This window comes from Corylus avellana, chromosome ca8 (assembly GCF_901000735.1).
Source record: "Corylus avellana chromosome ca8, CavTom2PMs-1.0".
NCBI lineage: Eukaryota > Viridiplantae > Streptophyta > Magnoliopsida > Fagales > Betulaceae > Corylus > Corylus avellana.
The window spans coordinates 725593-743525 of record NC_081548.1 but is presented as its reverse complement, the minus strand read 5'-3'; the positions used below and the strand labels follow the sequence as shown (position 1 = coordinate 743525).

The following is a 17933-nucleotide window of genomic DNA, read 5'->3' as shown; positions in this document are numbered from 1 at the left end:
TTTTTTTTTTTAATAATTTTTAATTTAAAATTAAGAGCAAATTTTGAATTTTATAAAAAAGTTAAGGGTATAAACGTCATTACCTCACTTGTAATGTTTAAAATCTGACAGAAATGTTTAAATTGACTGCAATTGAAAGTTCATGAATTCAAATTGAAAAATTTTAAAGTTTGGGGAAATTTGTCAAATCACGCGGTAATTCAAAAATTTAAATTGAAGGTACCCCATAAAAAAAATAATAAAATAAAAATAATATACTAAAAACTTTATTTTTTAAACACAATCTCAAACATACTCTTATGCCGTTATAATCTTAAAATAAATAAAAAATTGCATCCGGTGTCAAAGGTTCTCAAAGTCATTGATTAGTGAAGTTACCCCCATTGAAATGTTCATAGTAATCTTTGTCCTCTTCCTTTTAACCTTATATAAAGATTTAGATATCATGATTGAGCCTTGTCATAATCAATCAATCAATAACTTTTGATTAGCCGTTTTTCCTGTTCGTGAATTTTCTGGCATTGATGACAAAGGAGTTTAAAAGGAAAATAGATCAGCCCAAGTACTCTAAGAAGAACAAGAAAAAGAAAAATGATAGCTGAAAGGCTTCTTTCGTTAAACTCTAGCTTAGGCATCTTTGGTACACATATTTTTCTTTTAGAAAAACATAACATTTCATTCAAGAGCATAAAGCTTTTACATTGCAAAGTAAAGCTCTGAAGCAATTATAGCATAAAACTACAAGATTATCAGGTTCAGTATAAGATTCGAAACCAATCCACTAACCCATAACTAAAATCAAATTTAATACTAGATCTGTTACAGACAGACTCAACCAAATGCATGGATAGCAATTATTCCTCGACCATGAGAGCGGAAAGACTCTCATACCGAAACTCTTCCTCCTCAACTCGAAGGCCAGGATAATGATCACATTCACAACCCAGAGATCTGGACCAAAACTAATTAACCCGAAAGAGACATAGATCGAGTGAGAGAGGAAAAAGCCTTATTATAAGCCGAACAGAACAAAGAAATTAAACAATACAGGGAAAAAACATACGCCGAAACACAAATACATCTTAAAGAAGTAACAGAATAGGAAAATAAAACAAGAAAAGAAACAGCACATTCCGATCACACACACACCAAAAACCGAAAACCAAAGGGGCATTGGAAGCTCATCACGGCGAGGACACGTCTAAAGGCCCAACAGTGGACGGTGGGCGGCGAACAAGCGCGGAGAAGACTGGCAAAGCAGCACCTGAAAACAATCACAAACAAGAAAAAAAAAAATGGAAAAAACACCAAGGAACCACCAAAACAGGGAAAATGAGCACAAAGTGGAAAGACGGTAGCCGGAAGGAAGCCGGACCCATGCTGGCCAGAAACCGCCGCGTAAGGGGCGTGGAAACTCGATGCGGTGAGGACGCATGAAAGAAAACTCTAATAACGGGCAGCGAAGCAACAACACTGGTCGGCGGCGACCACAGACAAAATTCGAACCCACAAAGAGCCAAAACAAGGCCAAGGAGCCCGCTGCAAAAAATGAAGGCGGGAGAAGAAAAGAGGCAAGGAAGCGGAAAAAACGGATAAAACAGAGGGGGAAAGGAGCGGCAAGGAAGGGGAAGAGAGGAGGCACCGGAGTTAGGACATTAGGTAAATAACCAGCACCAAGGCGAAGAGGATGAGGGGAGGAGGGAGGTAGCCAAACGGCCAACCCTCCTCCCCTGTGTGGCTAAAGGGTTTCACTTTTCTCTCTAACGGCTAGAGAAAATTTATGTGATTTTATCTATGAACTACATCCGCATGTTAAAACCCTTCATTATAACTAGTTTTACTCTTGTTCACTTAAAATTTTTACATATAAAATACTCAACTTTGGTACACATAATGATGAGTATTTTATTGAGAAAATCAATAGTTATTAAAATGAAAAAAGTTGACATGAAATAACTATTTTGATTCAATAGATTGGTTGCAATACTGGAATAAAAACCTGGAATGTGTATCCCACTATTTGGTACAGATCAATATGCTGGTAAATGGGATCATATATATATATATATATATATATATATTGTAATCAAGTTGACTAAAACAATTGACTAAAACACCATTATATATAATACAATTCTAATTTCCATTTTTTATGTATTTTTTTCTTTATTTGTTTTTAAACATAAACAATTATGTTATAGCTCCTTTTTTTTTTTCTTTTTTTTCTTTTTTTTATGCCACAAGAGAATACCCAATCACATTTTTATCCATTTAACTATCACACAATACTAATGTGACAATATCAACAAACCAATAGGTTTTTTTTTTTTTTTTTAAACAACGACTAATCTAATGATTAATTATAAGATAAAAATATAATTTTTAGCATTACTCTACTCAGTATAATCAAATTCAGGATTCGGATCCCTTCCCATTAAAAAGAAATTAGAGATTCTCTAATTCTTAATCTTAGCCCTTAGATGAATCTAAGGGTCCAAGATCAAAACCCTAAAATAAAAACAACCACACTGAATTATATACCAAATTTAAATGCGCGCACCCCCTAGGCCCTGGGGGTGGCCGCGCGCCACCCCCATATGGGCGGAGCTGCCAATCTACTTTTTTTTTTTTTTTTTTTCATTTAATTTAAAAATAATTAATGTTTTAATTTAAATTTGGTATACAATTCGGTGTGGTTGTTTTTATTTTAGGGTTTTATCTTGGACCCTTAAATTCATTTAATGGCTGAAATTAAGAATTGAAGAATCTCAAATTCCTCCCTAATGGGAGAGGATTGGGATCCTCAAATTCAAGCATGGATTTCAACAATCATAATGCAAGTTTCACCATATTGAATTCATATGCTCATAATCAACACATGCATATATTTACTGTATACGAAATACATAAATACATATAATTATTTTATATGTGGGCGCGCATATATGTAAAATAAAAGCAAACAAGTCTTAAACTTAATTTCATATTAAGTCATACCAAATTTTAGACAATATTATTTATAATAAAGAATTATTACAAATAAAAATTTGGGTAAAATTCATATACCCCCAAAACTATTACTCAATTAACAATGTCCTCTCAAACTTTTAATTGTGACAATTGCCCCCCCCCACCCCCTTCCAAAAAAAAACTATCAAAACATTGTTAATATCCCTCAAAGACTGGCAAAAATATAAAAATGTCCCTATATATTTTTTAATAAGACAAAAATACCCCTATAAATTTGGAAAAAAAAGATATTTTTTTATTTTTTTAAAAACAAAAATTTTAATTTAAAACAACAATTTTTTTTTTTTTAAAACGAAAATTTTCATTTAAAAAAAAAAACTGACATTGTCATAATTAAAAGTTTAAGAAGAACGTTATCAATTGAGTAATAGTTTGAAAGGAGTATGTAAACTTTCTCCTAAAACTTACTTTAACAAAACATAAATGATAGATGGTAGAGATTTAAAAATGGCATCATACGATATTTAATTGACTCACAATTTGGTAATTATGGTATTTCATCTTTTTTGTTTCGTTTTTCTTTTAAAAAAAAACCCAAAAGGCGTACATGGAAAAAATAAACTCAAATGCAAATGAATTTTTTAAAAAGTAAATGGAATAATCTAGTCCTGAAGCACCTCTCCACATTTTTAAAGAAGTATTAATTACTAAGGTACAAGATGTAGACAAAATGCTCAAATTAAGTACAAGATGCAGGATTGTGATTCTCTCCGGTCCGTTTGGATGGAGGGGATCCAATCCTTGTTATTGCAGGGACATAATTGTTCCCAAAAAATTTTTTTTGGATCCCTTCCCGTCCAAACCGACGGGAGAGATCCAAATGCTAAGACACAGGACACAATAATATCTAAAAAGCTAAAACGGTGAAACATTGATGGGTCTGAAAAATTATGTTGCCCATATCAAGGCCTGTGTACAAAAAGCTATGGTTTTACATGGTTCGTAGAAAATTTTGGGATTGTCAAAGCCACAAACCGTCCATATAGTTCTGTCCCTGCCCAACACCCTCTTCACCCGGTTCATTGGCATTATCAACACCGCATTGGACTTCATCCCCACAAACCCGCCCCCATTGCTCTCATGGTGGTTCAACTCGTTGAACGGCAGCGTGTGATGATCACTAAACCTCGAGAAGAAACTAGCATATCGCGGACGCAATCTCCCCAATGTCATCGAGGTGAAATTTTGAGTCAAATATAAAAAAAAAAAAAATAAAAAAAATAAAAAAAAATTTTTAAGATCAACGCCGCGTGCTGTTGATCTTAAAAAAAATAAAAATAAAAAAAATAAAAAAAAATTTTGCACTGGGCGTGCCACGCCCGCGCGTGCTGCCAATCAGTGCTCATCAATTAAACTAGAGATGGTAGTGTACTAGAGTCCTAGACTAGAGATGATATACACCCAACAGTCATGACACAGATTGAAGATCTACTGAAGAGAGAAACCCCACCATCTCATCCAGCTTCCACACTTTTCGAAATGCAAAAACTCAATTCAAACTCATAAATTTTAGAGGGTAAAAAAACAAATTGTTTTTGTATTTTTAAGAAATTTATTTCTATTTGAATTATTTGGTTTTTATTTTGAAGAAGAAGAAGAAGAAAAAAGAATTCTAACGATGGAAGCCAAGAATTTCCCGATCAACAAAACAAATCAATCAAAAACTTAGTGACAAAATTGAAAAAGTCATTTACACAGACAAATACAAGACAGAATCAAATACATGTATCTCCAAAATCAACCTAACAAAGGTGTGCTACTACTCCCATTAGCTGTGGCCTGAAATCCAACATTTCCGTCATCGGAATCATCACCACAATCGTACACAGATCCAACGAGAAGCATCTGATCCTCCAGGTACCGCTGCAACAGCCCCACTCCCTCCTCTTCTTCTTCGACGCCCCGACCAGAACCCTCCTCGCACCGAATCAGCGGCTCTTCCTTCCGCCTCCGGAGGCGGATGCGCCGGAGGCAGAGCTCGGCGGCGCATAGAAGCGGGAAGGCGGCGCAGAGGAACGGCAATAGGAGCGGCGAGCAGAGGACGAGCAAGCAGTAGCGGATCCGGCGCGAGCCCAGCCAGGACGCGGCGGCGGCTATCATGATCGGCGCGTTGATGTCCGTGGGAGCGATCGTGGCCGTCGGATCATTGCGATGCGGAGAGCAGGGAATTGGAGGGGGCCGGAGGGTGTTGGTGACGGTGTCGTTTTGCGTCGAAACGGCGGGGTTCCCACATGAGTGGGTCGCTTTATACATGTGAGTATGTGTTTTGTCTTTTAGGTTCGAAAGTGATCTGATTCTCCGAACCGTAATATGTATACAGACACTTAGGTGAAGGACAGAACCCACGTGGCCTACGTAGACCCCACCTAGTAATTAAGCTTAAATTCTTCATTTTTAGTTAGGAGAAATATTGATACTTAACAGTGTGCTAAATATCCAATTCCCCCCCTCCCCCGGGACCGTCACTGAATTGCTACCGACCGCTAGAAGTCGGTAATAACGTTGGTTTGGTTCAACAAGCGGTCGAATTTTTACTTTCTCGATTAACCGAACCGAATTGAATCAACTTTAGCCCTCATCATTTTTTGCATCGCTTGTTTAGCCCAAAAAATAACCATCTTACCCCAAAAAAACAATCCATTTTCACCCAAAAGAATAGGTTTGGCCTAATATAGAAAGCCAACGACTAACCGACTTAACCAATCAACATTTAACTAACTTCATTGAGTTAATTGAAATAGCTAAAATTTATTCATATCGATAATTAATTGACTTAACATACTTTTTCGATTAGGTGGGCAAAAATATTTTTTGAAGATTGTCATATTAAAATTTAACAATTACATATGAAATTGCTTCTCAATAGTGCCACAAGCGGCAACCCAAACACTAAAACTGACTTATAGTAAGAGCACTCTTTGCAGTCTCACCAAATTCATTTTTTGGTTATTTTGGTGAGGCAATTTAACCAAAATGGCTTAAATGTACACTTTTCAACCTCACCATTTTAACAAAAAAAAAGTAGTAAGGTAAATAGTACTCACCAAACTTAAAATTTACTATTCACTCACTTATTCACTAAACAAATATATTTTCTCTCTCTTCCTTTTTGCTTTTCATTTCTTCTTTTTTTTTTAAAAAAAAAAAATCTTTTTCTTTCCCTTTTCTCTATAGCCATTGAAATCAAAGTATATATTATGCCATATAATTGCACTAAATATTATTACTGCTTAATGATAGTAAAGATGAAAAATCCCTATTTTTTTATTAAAAAAAAAAAAAAATCCCTTTCTAGAATTGATTTAGGAGTGGAAATAAGCCACGTTACTAAGAATCCAAAATCAATCATGTAAAACATTATCTTTCTTCCAATAGAAATTAAAACTAAGAAAATGAAGGAAATATTACAAAATTTTAAAAATATTACCTTTAGAATAAGATAAATATTCTTAAAATAGACCATTAACAAACATTTAAAAATATAAAAGGTAGAGAAAGAATAAACAAATCTTTGAAATATTATATTTAAATGAAATAGTGAAAGTTGATTGTTAAAGTAGTGAGACTGCTGTAGATGCTCTAAAAATGTGAGTTGTTAAAGTAATTAAAAGTATACTTTTAGTTGTTTTGGTGAGATTACTAGAAATGCTCTAAAAAAAAGTAGAGGCTTTCTGCCAACCTCGTAGAAAAAAGTTAAGACATCCAAGCGGGTCTTTATCGACCTTCTTTTTGATGACATTTGTAAAATTAACACAATTTTACACGTGAATGTGGAAGTCCACAAGTCCACAAGTATAAACATTTTGACCATGTGAGGACTTGAACCCCTTTGTATCTTTTGGAAACCTCTTTTCACCTTAACGGTTTCGTAGACCTTGTATATAACCTGTCAACGAAATTTACTTATTGAAAACGTTACAAATTAATGTCTAACTTTACATCTAAGCCAAAAACCTTAGTTTTGTAAAAATATTATTTTTCTGTTTTTCTAACAAAATTTGGGCAGCACAACGATGTATTTACACACATTATTAAAGAGCATGTTAACCCTTTTATTTACTCTTGTTCCCATATAGTTGGGAGTTGGATAGGAGGAAAAAAACCTTGTTAATTGTAGGGTTCTTTTATGAAAAGAACTATAAAAAATGTATTTATTTATTTATTATCAAAACTAAGTGTGATAATATAACCACTTATGTGTTTTCACAATATTGTTAATATTACTATAGTATAATTAACTACATTTTCAAATTATTATTTTTTTTAATCTAATGCAAGGGTACTACTGTTATTTTCAATCACGTGTATCTTGCATAACCCATTTTTTTTTTTTTTTGTCTAATTTAATAAAAAACCCTAACGAAAGGGGTTAAGTAAAAAAGGCAAGGTAGTTTTGCTAATGAATCACAATTTTTTAAAGTTTTGGGACATTGAAAATTGAGTAATAGTTTGAGGGAATAAGTGTAATTTTCCCACGGCATTTTTGCACATAAACATTAGACGGTACCAATTTGGCACTATAAGTTTACTTCAATTATTGGTTGCTTTTTAATATGTGAGTAATTCTTCGCATATATGTGTGTGTTTAATTTAACACTTTTGTTTTGCCTTATGCTACTCTATATGTTGAATTCTTTGCTTGATTTGAAGGGTGGAAACTGTATATGCTTGTGTTTCATAATGTAATTGTTCTTTTGTTCTTAATTTGTTTTCAATTTATAAGCATTCGCCTCTAAAACTTAAAACCACTAATAACTTGGACCTCTCTAGTGGGTTTGATTTGTATGCATAAACTCAAGTTTAGATCAAAAGTATACAACCTAAAGAATGTGTCTTAGCTACTAGTTAATTAAATCTTATTCATAATTTAAGAAGTAAACCCCCAAAGATTAACTTTCGATATATTTAATTTGCAGCCTCTGCGTGTCATGGATATAATTATAAAGATGATCATGGTGATTTAGCTGCAGCAAGTCATGCAATATGGGATAATGGGGGAGCATGTGGGAAGGAATACTATGTAACGTGTACTGGTGCAAAAACTTAGCACCACATCCTTGTAGGTTAAGCGCTATTGTGGTTAAAATCGTTGATTACTGTAGTGGACGAGGATGTGGAACCATCAATCTTTCTGAAGAAGCTTTCACTTGTATTGCTGACCCCAATGCTGGAAGAATTAAGATTGAATATGAACCGTAAGATTATCTCAAGTGCTCAAAATTAACATTCTTAGAGCATGTTTGGGATTATGTTTGAGAAATAGAGCTTTTAAGTCAAAAAAAGGCAATTGGCAAAAGCTTTATTTTTAAGCTTTAACTAAAAGTACGTTTTGGCAATTTTTAAGTTTTTTGGACTCTCAAAAGCGCTTTCATTTTTTTTTACCAAACGAATACTTTCTTTTTTTTCCCTCAAATGCACACCCAAACAGGCCCTTATTCTACACAAAGTATGCATACAATCTCATTCATTAATTGCTATTTATGTTTATGATACACAGGTGGTAGCTTACATGATGATAATGAAGATGCTCGTACATGCAGCTGGAAAAAAACTTGTTTGTTGAGGATACCAATTTGAGAAAAACAATATATATATATATATATATATAGGATTGATGGAATGAATGAGGGTATTAATTTCTTTCTTTGTGGAAGTAAATATGGAATGAGGGCACTTATCCTTTAGTTATACTATATGCAATTTGTTATTTCTCTTCTCAACTTATGAATTAAAATTCGGTGCAATACTTTTGTTTGAGGTGCGCAATGGTTTTAATTTGAGGGCTTTCATTTAAAATAAAACGGCCTAATTTACCGTCGTCTCTCACTCTGCTCTACCACCTCCCCACCACCAAGCTCTTATGTTGCCACCTCACTTGCCTTTTTCTTGAAGTGTAGTGGGCGAACCACTCGTTCGGTCAGTGAAATGGTTTGGCCACTCCAAAAGTAATTCAACTACCTTACACTATACAACAATGATGAGGGAGGTCTCGAAACAGGAGCTTGACAGTAGTGAACTCAACTCAAACTCGAGCCAATTTGTCAAAAACTAATCAAACTCGGCTAAGGTCTTGAGCTAAGTTCCAATTCGAGCTCGAGCAGCTTGACCTCAATTTTTTTTTTTTTTTTAAAAAAACTTAAATATAATTCTCAACCATCAAAAAATTCAACTGTTAACAAAAGAAAAAGGCCCAAAATATTACTTTTGACTCATTAGCCTCAACTACCAATGCACCCTCAGAGCTGAAAGCGTAGTGTGAGCTTCACATCTATGTAATGTAGCACCCTTTTTATAGATGTCCAGTGTGGGAATTTTGTTTGCTCTTTTTGGTGTGGGATTAAAGCTTCAATTGGTAAAGGATTGTGTAGTAAATTTTTTGTTTGAAGGGTAATAAAAAGTGACTGATGTAATATAAAGAAATTTTGATTTTTTTTTTCTAAGAAAAAGTGAAAAAGTTATATTTTGTAGTGGTTTTTTTATTTGAATAATAATAAAAAATAATGGATGTAATATAAAAAGTAAGAATATTATAAAATTGACTTTTTTTTTTTTTTTTTTTTTTTTTTTTTAAATTTTAAAAAAAGTTAATTGCTAAAGAGAGCCTAAATTAATGGCATCCCTCGATTCTTTTTGTTCTTAATGGGAGACTCTCAACCTTCTAAAAACATCATTCTTTCCTTCAATTTGAAGACAAAAAGGAATCGATATTTGAGATGTACACAAGCAAAGAAAGAGTTATACTCTTGGTAGGATTTTCAGACAGACTAAACAATTGCTCAAACTCATCAAGTATATGCCTTATAACTCTAAAAAGAAGACGAATGCCCTCCACGAAAATCACTAGGTTATCAACAAAGTATAAAAGAAAGAAGAAGAAAATAGGGACATAGAGGGATGTTGTCTTTGATGTGGTTGAGATAAATACTTATATTTATAAAATTTATTTTTATTAATGCTAACGCGCGCGCACACACATATATGTACACACACAAACGAGCTAATGAGTTAAGCCGAACTTATACGAACTATGTTTATGAACATTAACCCAATCGAGCCGAATTTATACAAGTATGTACTGTTTAATATTCCAACATATTTGTGTGTTCCTCATCGGCTTATATAAACGAACCAAATTTTATTCAAGTTGAACTCAACCCTATTCGCGAGCAACTCTTGTTGGTTTCAACAACCCTAGTGGAAACTCATTGTTGTGAGCTTAGGATTTTACTCAAAACTAAACTGAAGGTGAAACCCTAAAGAAGCCTTTTCAATTTTTTCTTTTTTTGGTAAGAAAAAACTCACTATTGTGAGCATAGGATTTTACTCAAAACTAAGCAATAGTTGAGGTCCCTAGTATTCCAATAAAAGGTAGGTTAGAAAGAGGCCGCGGAAGTCCACATCAAAGCCAGCTTTTGTGAGTATGCATTTGTCAATGGTCAATTGCTCTATTTGCTCCTTAAATTTTCCAGAAAAAGCAAAGACATATTTGGGGAGGGGAGCTGAAAATAAACCCATAAAAAGTAATCACTTCTCAGTTCTCACTAACCATGCATCTCCACGCGCCTTCCAAAGCACCCATTGAGATGGGAAACGGACCGTGAAAACCACAAGCCGGGGTGCGGCTGGGGCTGATCCTTTACTGTCAACGTTGCGAGATAAAAAAAAAAGTTTCAGAAACGATGACGTTGCACTGCTCTAAGCCTCACACGAGCCTTCCCTGCTTTACAATGTTGCCCATCTCCGCATCTCAGACAGTGTACCCAATCCCCATCTAACCGCCGTTGATGTCCCTTCCGAAGAAAAATCATGCCCTCCTGCACCCATCAAACGGTGGAAAATCGAAGTTATCTATCCACGTGTGATGTACCAGATCACAGATGCAATGAATAGTACGCCATAGTTGCAACTATATCTGAAGAAAGAACCATCTGTTCTTTGTTATGGTCTTACTACCAAAGACAGAACCAAAGAAAACCCATAAAAGGCCAAAAGAATTACTATTAAAAGAAGGGTTTTTTCCTTTCTTAATTTGGAAGCTCCATTGAAGCCAAACAAACGCCCAAGACCTCCTCAACCCAGATGCAACCGACACCTGCCGGTACAAGTGGCAGTGGTGGTGAACTGAGTCGAGGTGGACTCGCCCGATTCCGCTCAGCTCCGGCCACCTGGTTAGAGGCACTACTCGAGGGAGAAGAAGAAGAAGACGACCCGTTAAAGCCCAACCAGAGCTTAACTCAGTTACTTGCAGGTTCCAACTCTTCCACACCCACTTCCAGAGGAGACTCTGCAAGCTTTGCTTCGTCGGCCGATCCGGGGCTGTTTGAGTCCGGCTCCTCCGCCGGGTTCTTCAGGCAGAACAGCTCTCCGGCTGAGTTTCTAGGGAATTCCGGTGTTGGGTCTGATGGGTACTTCTCCAACTTTGGTATTCCACCAAATTACAACTTTGTGTCGCAGAGTATTGACTCTCCTCCGGGGAGTAAGCGGGCGAGGGAGGTGGAAGCACACCACTTGACTGCAGCAAAATTTCCTTCTCAGCTGGTAAACTGTTTCTTATTAATTTTGAAGCTAAATGTGGTTTCTTTCTTTTTCTTTTTCTTTTTCTTTTTTTCTTTTTTTGGATGAATGAGAATTTTATGGAAAGAACACAATTACACACACTCCAGAACCACTGGGGAACAGAAGCTACTCTCAGTAGCTTACAAACCACACCAATCCAAAAACAACAGACACACAACTAAGCAAATCCGAACCAAAGCCGATTAACAAAAAACGGAACCAATGCAATATAATCTCAAATTTTACAGCAACTACAGTATTCTGCGGCAGAGTACATTTTCTGGAATCCCCCAACTTCTACAAAGCACTAAGTTTTCTTGTGTCCTGTTGAACTTTCCTCGAGCCATAATCCTAGCTGTTTTCTTCCAACTGATAATCTGCAACATCTTTTCTCCTGTTTTGAGCTGATTCCCAAATTTTAAATCATTCCTCTGTCTCCATAAGTGATAGACTGTCACTGTCGCATCCCAGCTCAGCTTGCATAGGACAGCTTTCAACTTCCTACCCTTCAACTCTTTTATCCCCCGTTTCAGAATATCATCCCAAGCAGTCAGGGGATCATCTATTAAACACTTTTTCGTAACCCCCTCAAAATTCTTTTACCAAAACCACAAGTAAAAAACAAGTGATCCCTCCCTTCAATAAAACTCCTACAGAACAGATACATTACTGCCCCTTTAAAACCCCACTGCTTCAACCTTCACCAGTAGTTAAACTATCCCGCATAGCCAGGCACAGAAAAAAAAAGAAAAAAGAATGCTTTGGAATTGCCATCGAATACCAAACTACATTCCACCAATCTACTTTCGGCTTATGGTGCCGAATACCTAGCATTCCATGCATCAGAACAAGAGTAGTTGCCCTTTGAAAATTACCCAAACAGGTTGATCATTTTCTCCAATCTTAACATACACAATTTGCTCTGAACACTAACCATCTCATCTGATCTAGCAGCAGGCCAACACCATTATTTACTTTTCAAAACACTTGCCAATCTTGCCTCCACCTTACTTCCAGTATCATAGACCAATCTATGACCATATCTCAAATAAAGAGTATCAACCAGATGCCACCAGTCAAGTCACAAATGAATATTAGTTCCATCTCCAACTCGAAAATGAATGAAGTTTCTTGCCACATCCCTAAGCTTCAATATCTTCAGCCAGCTCCAATAACAGACTGTCGGTATAAAATATGGTTTCTTTTCTTTATGTACAAAATGAATATGATAGAAAATTAATGAAAAAGAAAGAAAGAAAGACAAGGATTTTTGCTTATGTGGTTTTTGTTGAATGTATATTGTCGTCTTTTTTAGGTGTGTTGTAGAATGCTAAGCGAGGTGTATTTAGGTGTACGATTTCTAGTGAGAAGAAAAAGGAAAGAAACACAAGGATTCGAGTTATGTGGTTTTTGCTAAATGTGTCTTTTTGGGTGTGTTGTAGAATGGTGAGGTAGGTACTTAGGTATGAGATTTATAATACGTTGATAACTTTCATTTGGTAATAGAATTTAGAATCTTGGGCTAATTTTCTCGGTGAAAGAGTTCTTATGTTTGTTTAATTATTTATTTGATTCTTTGGTAGAAAGAGGAGCAAGGTGGTTTGATAGATATGGAGATGGAAAAGCTTTTGGAGGATTCAGTTCCTTGCCGGGTTCGGGCAAAACGTGGTTGTGCTACGCATCCTCGAAGCATTGCTGAGAGGGTGAGATTGATCACTTTTTTGCTGCATTCTTTCATGTTATATAGAAAGCCTTCAAAATTGTTCTGTTTATCCTTACTAAATTTTCCTCAACCTTTTCTCTATCTGTCTGTCTGTCTCTTTTGGCTTAGGTTCGAAGGACTAGAATAAGCGACCGCATAAGGAAACTTCAGGAGCTGGTGCCCAACATGGATAAGGTAATTCTCTAAATTACAACTAAACCTTTTTTTTTTGGTCATTTAGAAGTACTAGGAATGCCTTTTTCTTTAATATATTGATGGCTTTGAATTTATTGATTGCAAGGAAAATGTAGTTTGAGATTTTTCAGATCATTAATATTGTGATCTTTGTGTTGTTAGTTGAAGCTAACCAGCAAACATGTATGAGAGCAAATAGTAGATTCTCAAGATAAGATTATAAGAATTAGTTATCATGACTAAATGAGTTTATAAGTAAACTAGTCAAGGATTTTGGAAGTCTTTTGATGGGAGCTCTCTTGAATTGAAAGATTACAATACCAAATTAAAAGTTCTAATTGCAGGGGCTTTGGGGGCCATGGACCCCCTTGGCCTCCTCTGATTCCCTTGATCTGTTTGTTTGTGTGTTACTTTAATGTCTATTCAAAGAATTGCATGATGAGTAACGATGAAGAGAGTAATGGGTTAGTGAAGGCAATCTTGCACTTTCATTTTAAGTGGTGATTATATAGGAATTTACCACTCTCTGTGATCGTCATCTTTCTCATTCTGTCTTTCCTGTTGTATTTAAAGGACTTATTACCAGAAACCTGCATTTCTACTTTTTGTTTCCTCATCTCCCTCTCTCCCCTTTTTATCTCTCCATAACCCTAGAAAGCTCCGAAAAGCCAAAGAACTCAAAATAGTTGAGCAAAAGAAAGTTGGGATTAAGCGCAGTCATTTGTATGGACTGTGTGGCTGTCCTTACCAGTTACAAGGACAGCAGGCAAGGTAACATGGCCTAACTCATCTTCTTTTACCAAGTATCCCAGTGATTCTACTTTGATCTTTGAGGTTATTGGATATGCCAAGCTTATTTTCTAATTGTCGAATAACAATTGATCCCATCCAGAGTCTGGTTTTTTGGTCACCATTAGGTTCGCCTCATCTGCTTTCTTCGATCTTTGTAAGAGTGTCTAAAGTTTACAAGGCCTAGGTTTGTGTCCTTTGGCAAAATTTTTGATTTCTTGCGGATGTTTGCAATCCAATTTAGATGGAAATAGTTGGTCGACTGTCTCTTTTGTGGCTAGTTGGTATTTCCATAAGTTGTTTGTTGGTTATCAGCTAGTCTTGTAAATAGCATCTGTTATGTTTGTTGTGAAGGCTGAATATTGTAGTTTTCTCATGATTTCTCCTATTTCTGCATTTGATAATGTTTAAAAGCAGATTGCTACCTTTAAATTGAATGGGGCTCGGCTCAAGCTAGGGAAGTGTCAGCATTGAATGGGGATCAAACATGATAAACTTTTAACTTCCGAATGAATGGGGAAGTTCTCATCCCCATTCATTTTCGAAAATAGAACACTGATAACTTCACTGTTATATGTTGGTTATGGAATAGCATGGAGCCTTCAGTGAGCGTTTTTGTCATGTTTCTTAGTATGGTTGAGGAGATTTGGTTTACAATCAATTTTTATCTTTTTAATTGAAGGAAAGTTGCTTTGAGTTCTTCAATTTGGATAAGAATGTTTCAAAGCTTAAGCAAGAGATTTGGCAGTGTTATAGTCTATTTAAGTGAATTATTGATGATCTTAACCAGCATCATCCTTTGACTACTAATTGCGGAGGAATTTTCTACTAGTTTCTGTCCAGGCTGCATTTGGAAGGCATTTTTTTGTTAACTCGTAAGTTGGGATGAGAACTTCCCTTTGCTTAGTAAAGTTTATTCTTTTGTATTTTAAGGGTTTCGGTTACATATATATGCCCCTCTAGTTCTGTTGGATAAGACAATTCAGCCTTACATTCTTTAACCAGCTATCAAGGCACTCGTTTACAAGTAGAGGCAGTAGCTCACAATCTCCAGAAGTATAGAAGACTTTTGAGAAAGTTAATTTAATTGCTTGTGACTCAGCTTGACATCACTTTTGTTGTCGTAGTGGTTATTTAGTTTATTCAAGCTCATTGCCATGTTGTGTGCCATATCTTGACGTGTATAAGGGATGCTCCTTACAAAGTTTTGGTGTTCAATTAGAAAAACTATCTTGACATTGTTGCTTCTCCAGATGTGGACTAGGCTGGTGATCACCTTCATAGGAGGTTCATGGCTGACTTTTGCACCTACATAGAATGTAATGTTGTTACTTGGAAGAGAAAAAAGCAACAATGTGGTGGTAAGATGTAGTGTAGAAGTGGAGTAGAGGACTATGTCCCATACAGCATGTGAGATCATATAGTAAGATCTTTCCTGGAGTAGATGAGCTTTGATAAGAAAAATCCCTTGAAAATGTTCTGTGATAACCAGATAGCAATTTAGATAGTCGGTATTCTCAAAAGCAAATCGAACACATTAGCATTGAATGTCATTTAGTACAAGATATAGTCGTAAGGAATAATGGCAACATCAATGGTAATATGAGCTACAGGCATAAACCTCTGAAACAAGCTGGCCATGGTGAACACATGCCCGCTACAGGGACAGAACAAGACAGTCATGTATTAGTGGCGATAAATCTTATGTGCTTATACAGGAAATGACACTTTTCTTTAGAAGTCACCACTTGCCATTTCAATTGGAGCTTATAAATGGGCCGCAATGTGCAAAACCAGGTCATATTGGTGTTGCAAAAGAATTTAGTTTTACCTTTAGGCCTCTGCTCATATCATGATTTCAGTGTTTCTAATCAATGTCTGAGAAAATTTCTTTACAATATGGAACCAACAGCTTTTTCTGTGTAAATTGCATACCAGAGGAGAGGTAGATGGCATAGTGGGATTTTTCAAAGAAATATGCTTATTTTGTTGATTGGTGTGATTCAAAGAAATATGCATGGAACCAACAGCCATGCAAATCTGTATTTTTTTTAAGCATACAAATCAAAGGAGGTACATATATGATGATTAAAATTAAGTTGAGGAAAATTAGCCAATTAATATTCTATTAAATAGCGCAAAACCAATTCAAATTGTTGAGATCTAGTTTCTTTCTTTTCCTTCTTCTTTCTTTCTCTCTCTCTCTCTCTCTTTTTTTTTTTTTTTTGGCTTGGTATATCTTGATTATCAAGCAAGGTCTTAATTGATATGTGACTCTAAATAGAGCTGAATAGAGGTCATGTTGTCCATGCCATTTAGGTCGGAGAGTTGGTCAAAAGCATGTTGATATATTGTTTTGTTTTAGCATTCAGGAAAAAAAAATCTGTTTTTACCGAGTTGGTTAAGTTGGGTGATATTAAATCTACTCAATGAAACGTACGATAAAACGTTTAAATTGGCCTCAAATTACATGGTCAGGTTTGTTCTGGCAGAGTAAGATTTGAAATTTACTTTCTGCTTGTTTAGTCTGATGCTAAGAAATTGAAGGAAATGAAGAGGAATCAATATCTGAGTCTTAATTTTTTTTTTTTAAAAAAAAAAAATTTTATGCCTAATAAAATAAAGCAAGCGCCAATCAACTGTCTTAGTTAAGAAAAGTTTTGTTAACAGCAATCCTGCTAGTTGTAAACCTCAATCTTGGATCATGAAAGAAGAACATATTAATTGCCTTCTAGAATTGGTTGATGTTTGGAAAAAACTTGTATAAAAACTCCATGCATTCTCAGACTTCGGCAGCAATTGTTTAATTGGCATTCTTCCTGTCACTTGCAGCAAACAAACACCGCAGATATGTTAGAAGAGGCAGTAGAGTATGTTAAGTTTCTTCAAAATCAGATTCAGGTACTTCCTGCATTGAACTAATTTGAAATTATTTGAGTTTCTAAGAAGATACGGGCAGATAACGAAATTATGAAATTGGGCAATTACCATTTTATCTTACATAATTTTGCAAATCCAAATATTTTTTACTGTTTCCCCTCTTCTAGGCAAATGACTAGATGGTAAGAGGTATGAGATTGAAAAGAATAAATAGGAAATACAATTGGACTGGATATGATGTTTAACTGAAGTGCAAAACGGAAGGCATATTTTTCACAAATTGAACATCCCGGACATGGCAGGAACTTTCTGAGCATCAACGGAAATGCAAATGCGTAGTCAAAGATTAAGCAGAAGAAGAAATTAAAAATGGTTCCCCCAATCATGTGTAATGATCTGATTTTGAGGTCCCAAGGTTCATCATGGTAAATTTGCAATTAATATCCTCCGTTCTCTTAGCTATTCACCTTGTAATTACAAGATCCAGTACTTCTCTTCGATATGTAGATTTCAGGTTCCATAGGTTTAAGATCAGGACTATCTGCTTCATCTTGGCAAAACTCGCTCTTCGAAGTCTTCTTAGTATGGTTGTACTTTCTACTGAAAAAAAAAAAAAGTGGTAGTAGCAAAATAATGTACACATTAATATATTTTTTCAATTGTTGCTCCATAGGCTTCCTTATTTAGGATACATGTTTTTCATATTCACACTGTATTTGGAAAATATGTATTTTCATAGTTTACTTATCAAGAAGCTATGGGATGGATAAGATCTTTTTTA

At 35.4% G+C, this 17933-nt stretch overlaps 2 protein-coding genes across 3 annotated transcripts; one reads left to right on the top strand and one right to left on the bottom strand.

The window, feature by feature from the left end:
* Nucleotides 1-4690: 4690 nt before the first annotated feature.
* Nucleotides 4691-5439, bottom strand: LOC132189295 (uncharacterized). The gene has a single exon (XM_059603966.1). It carries the CDS (start codon nt 5281-5283, stop codon nt 4768-4770), a length of 516 nt encoding a protein of 171 aa, XP_059459949.1. The 5' UTR covers nt 5284-5439; the 3' UTR covers nt 4691-4767.
* Nucleotides 5440-10802: 5363 nt separating this feature from the next.
* Nucleotides 10803-17933, top strand: LOC132189647 (transcription factor bHLH80-like). 2 transcript variants are annotated; one of them, XM_059604397.1, is made up of 5 exons: nt 10803-11568; nt 13170-13289; nt 13418-13483; nt 17105-17173; nt 17320-17933. In XM_059604397.1, the coding sequence occupies exons 1-5, from the start codon at nt 11110-11112 to the stop codon at nt 17329-17331; spliced, it is 726 nt and encodes a 241-aa protein (XP_059460380.1). In that variant the 5' UTR covers nt 10803-11109; the 3' UTR covers nt 17332-17933. The 2 variants fall into 2 exon arrangements, with proteins under 2 accessions (XP_059460380.1, XP_059460379.1); XM_059604396.1 differs by having other exon boundaries at nt 10804-11568; nt 17455-17933.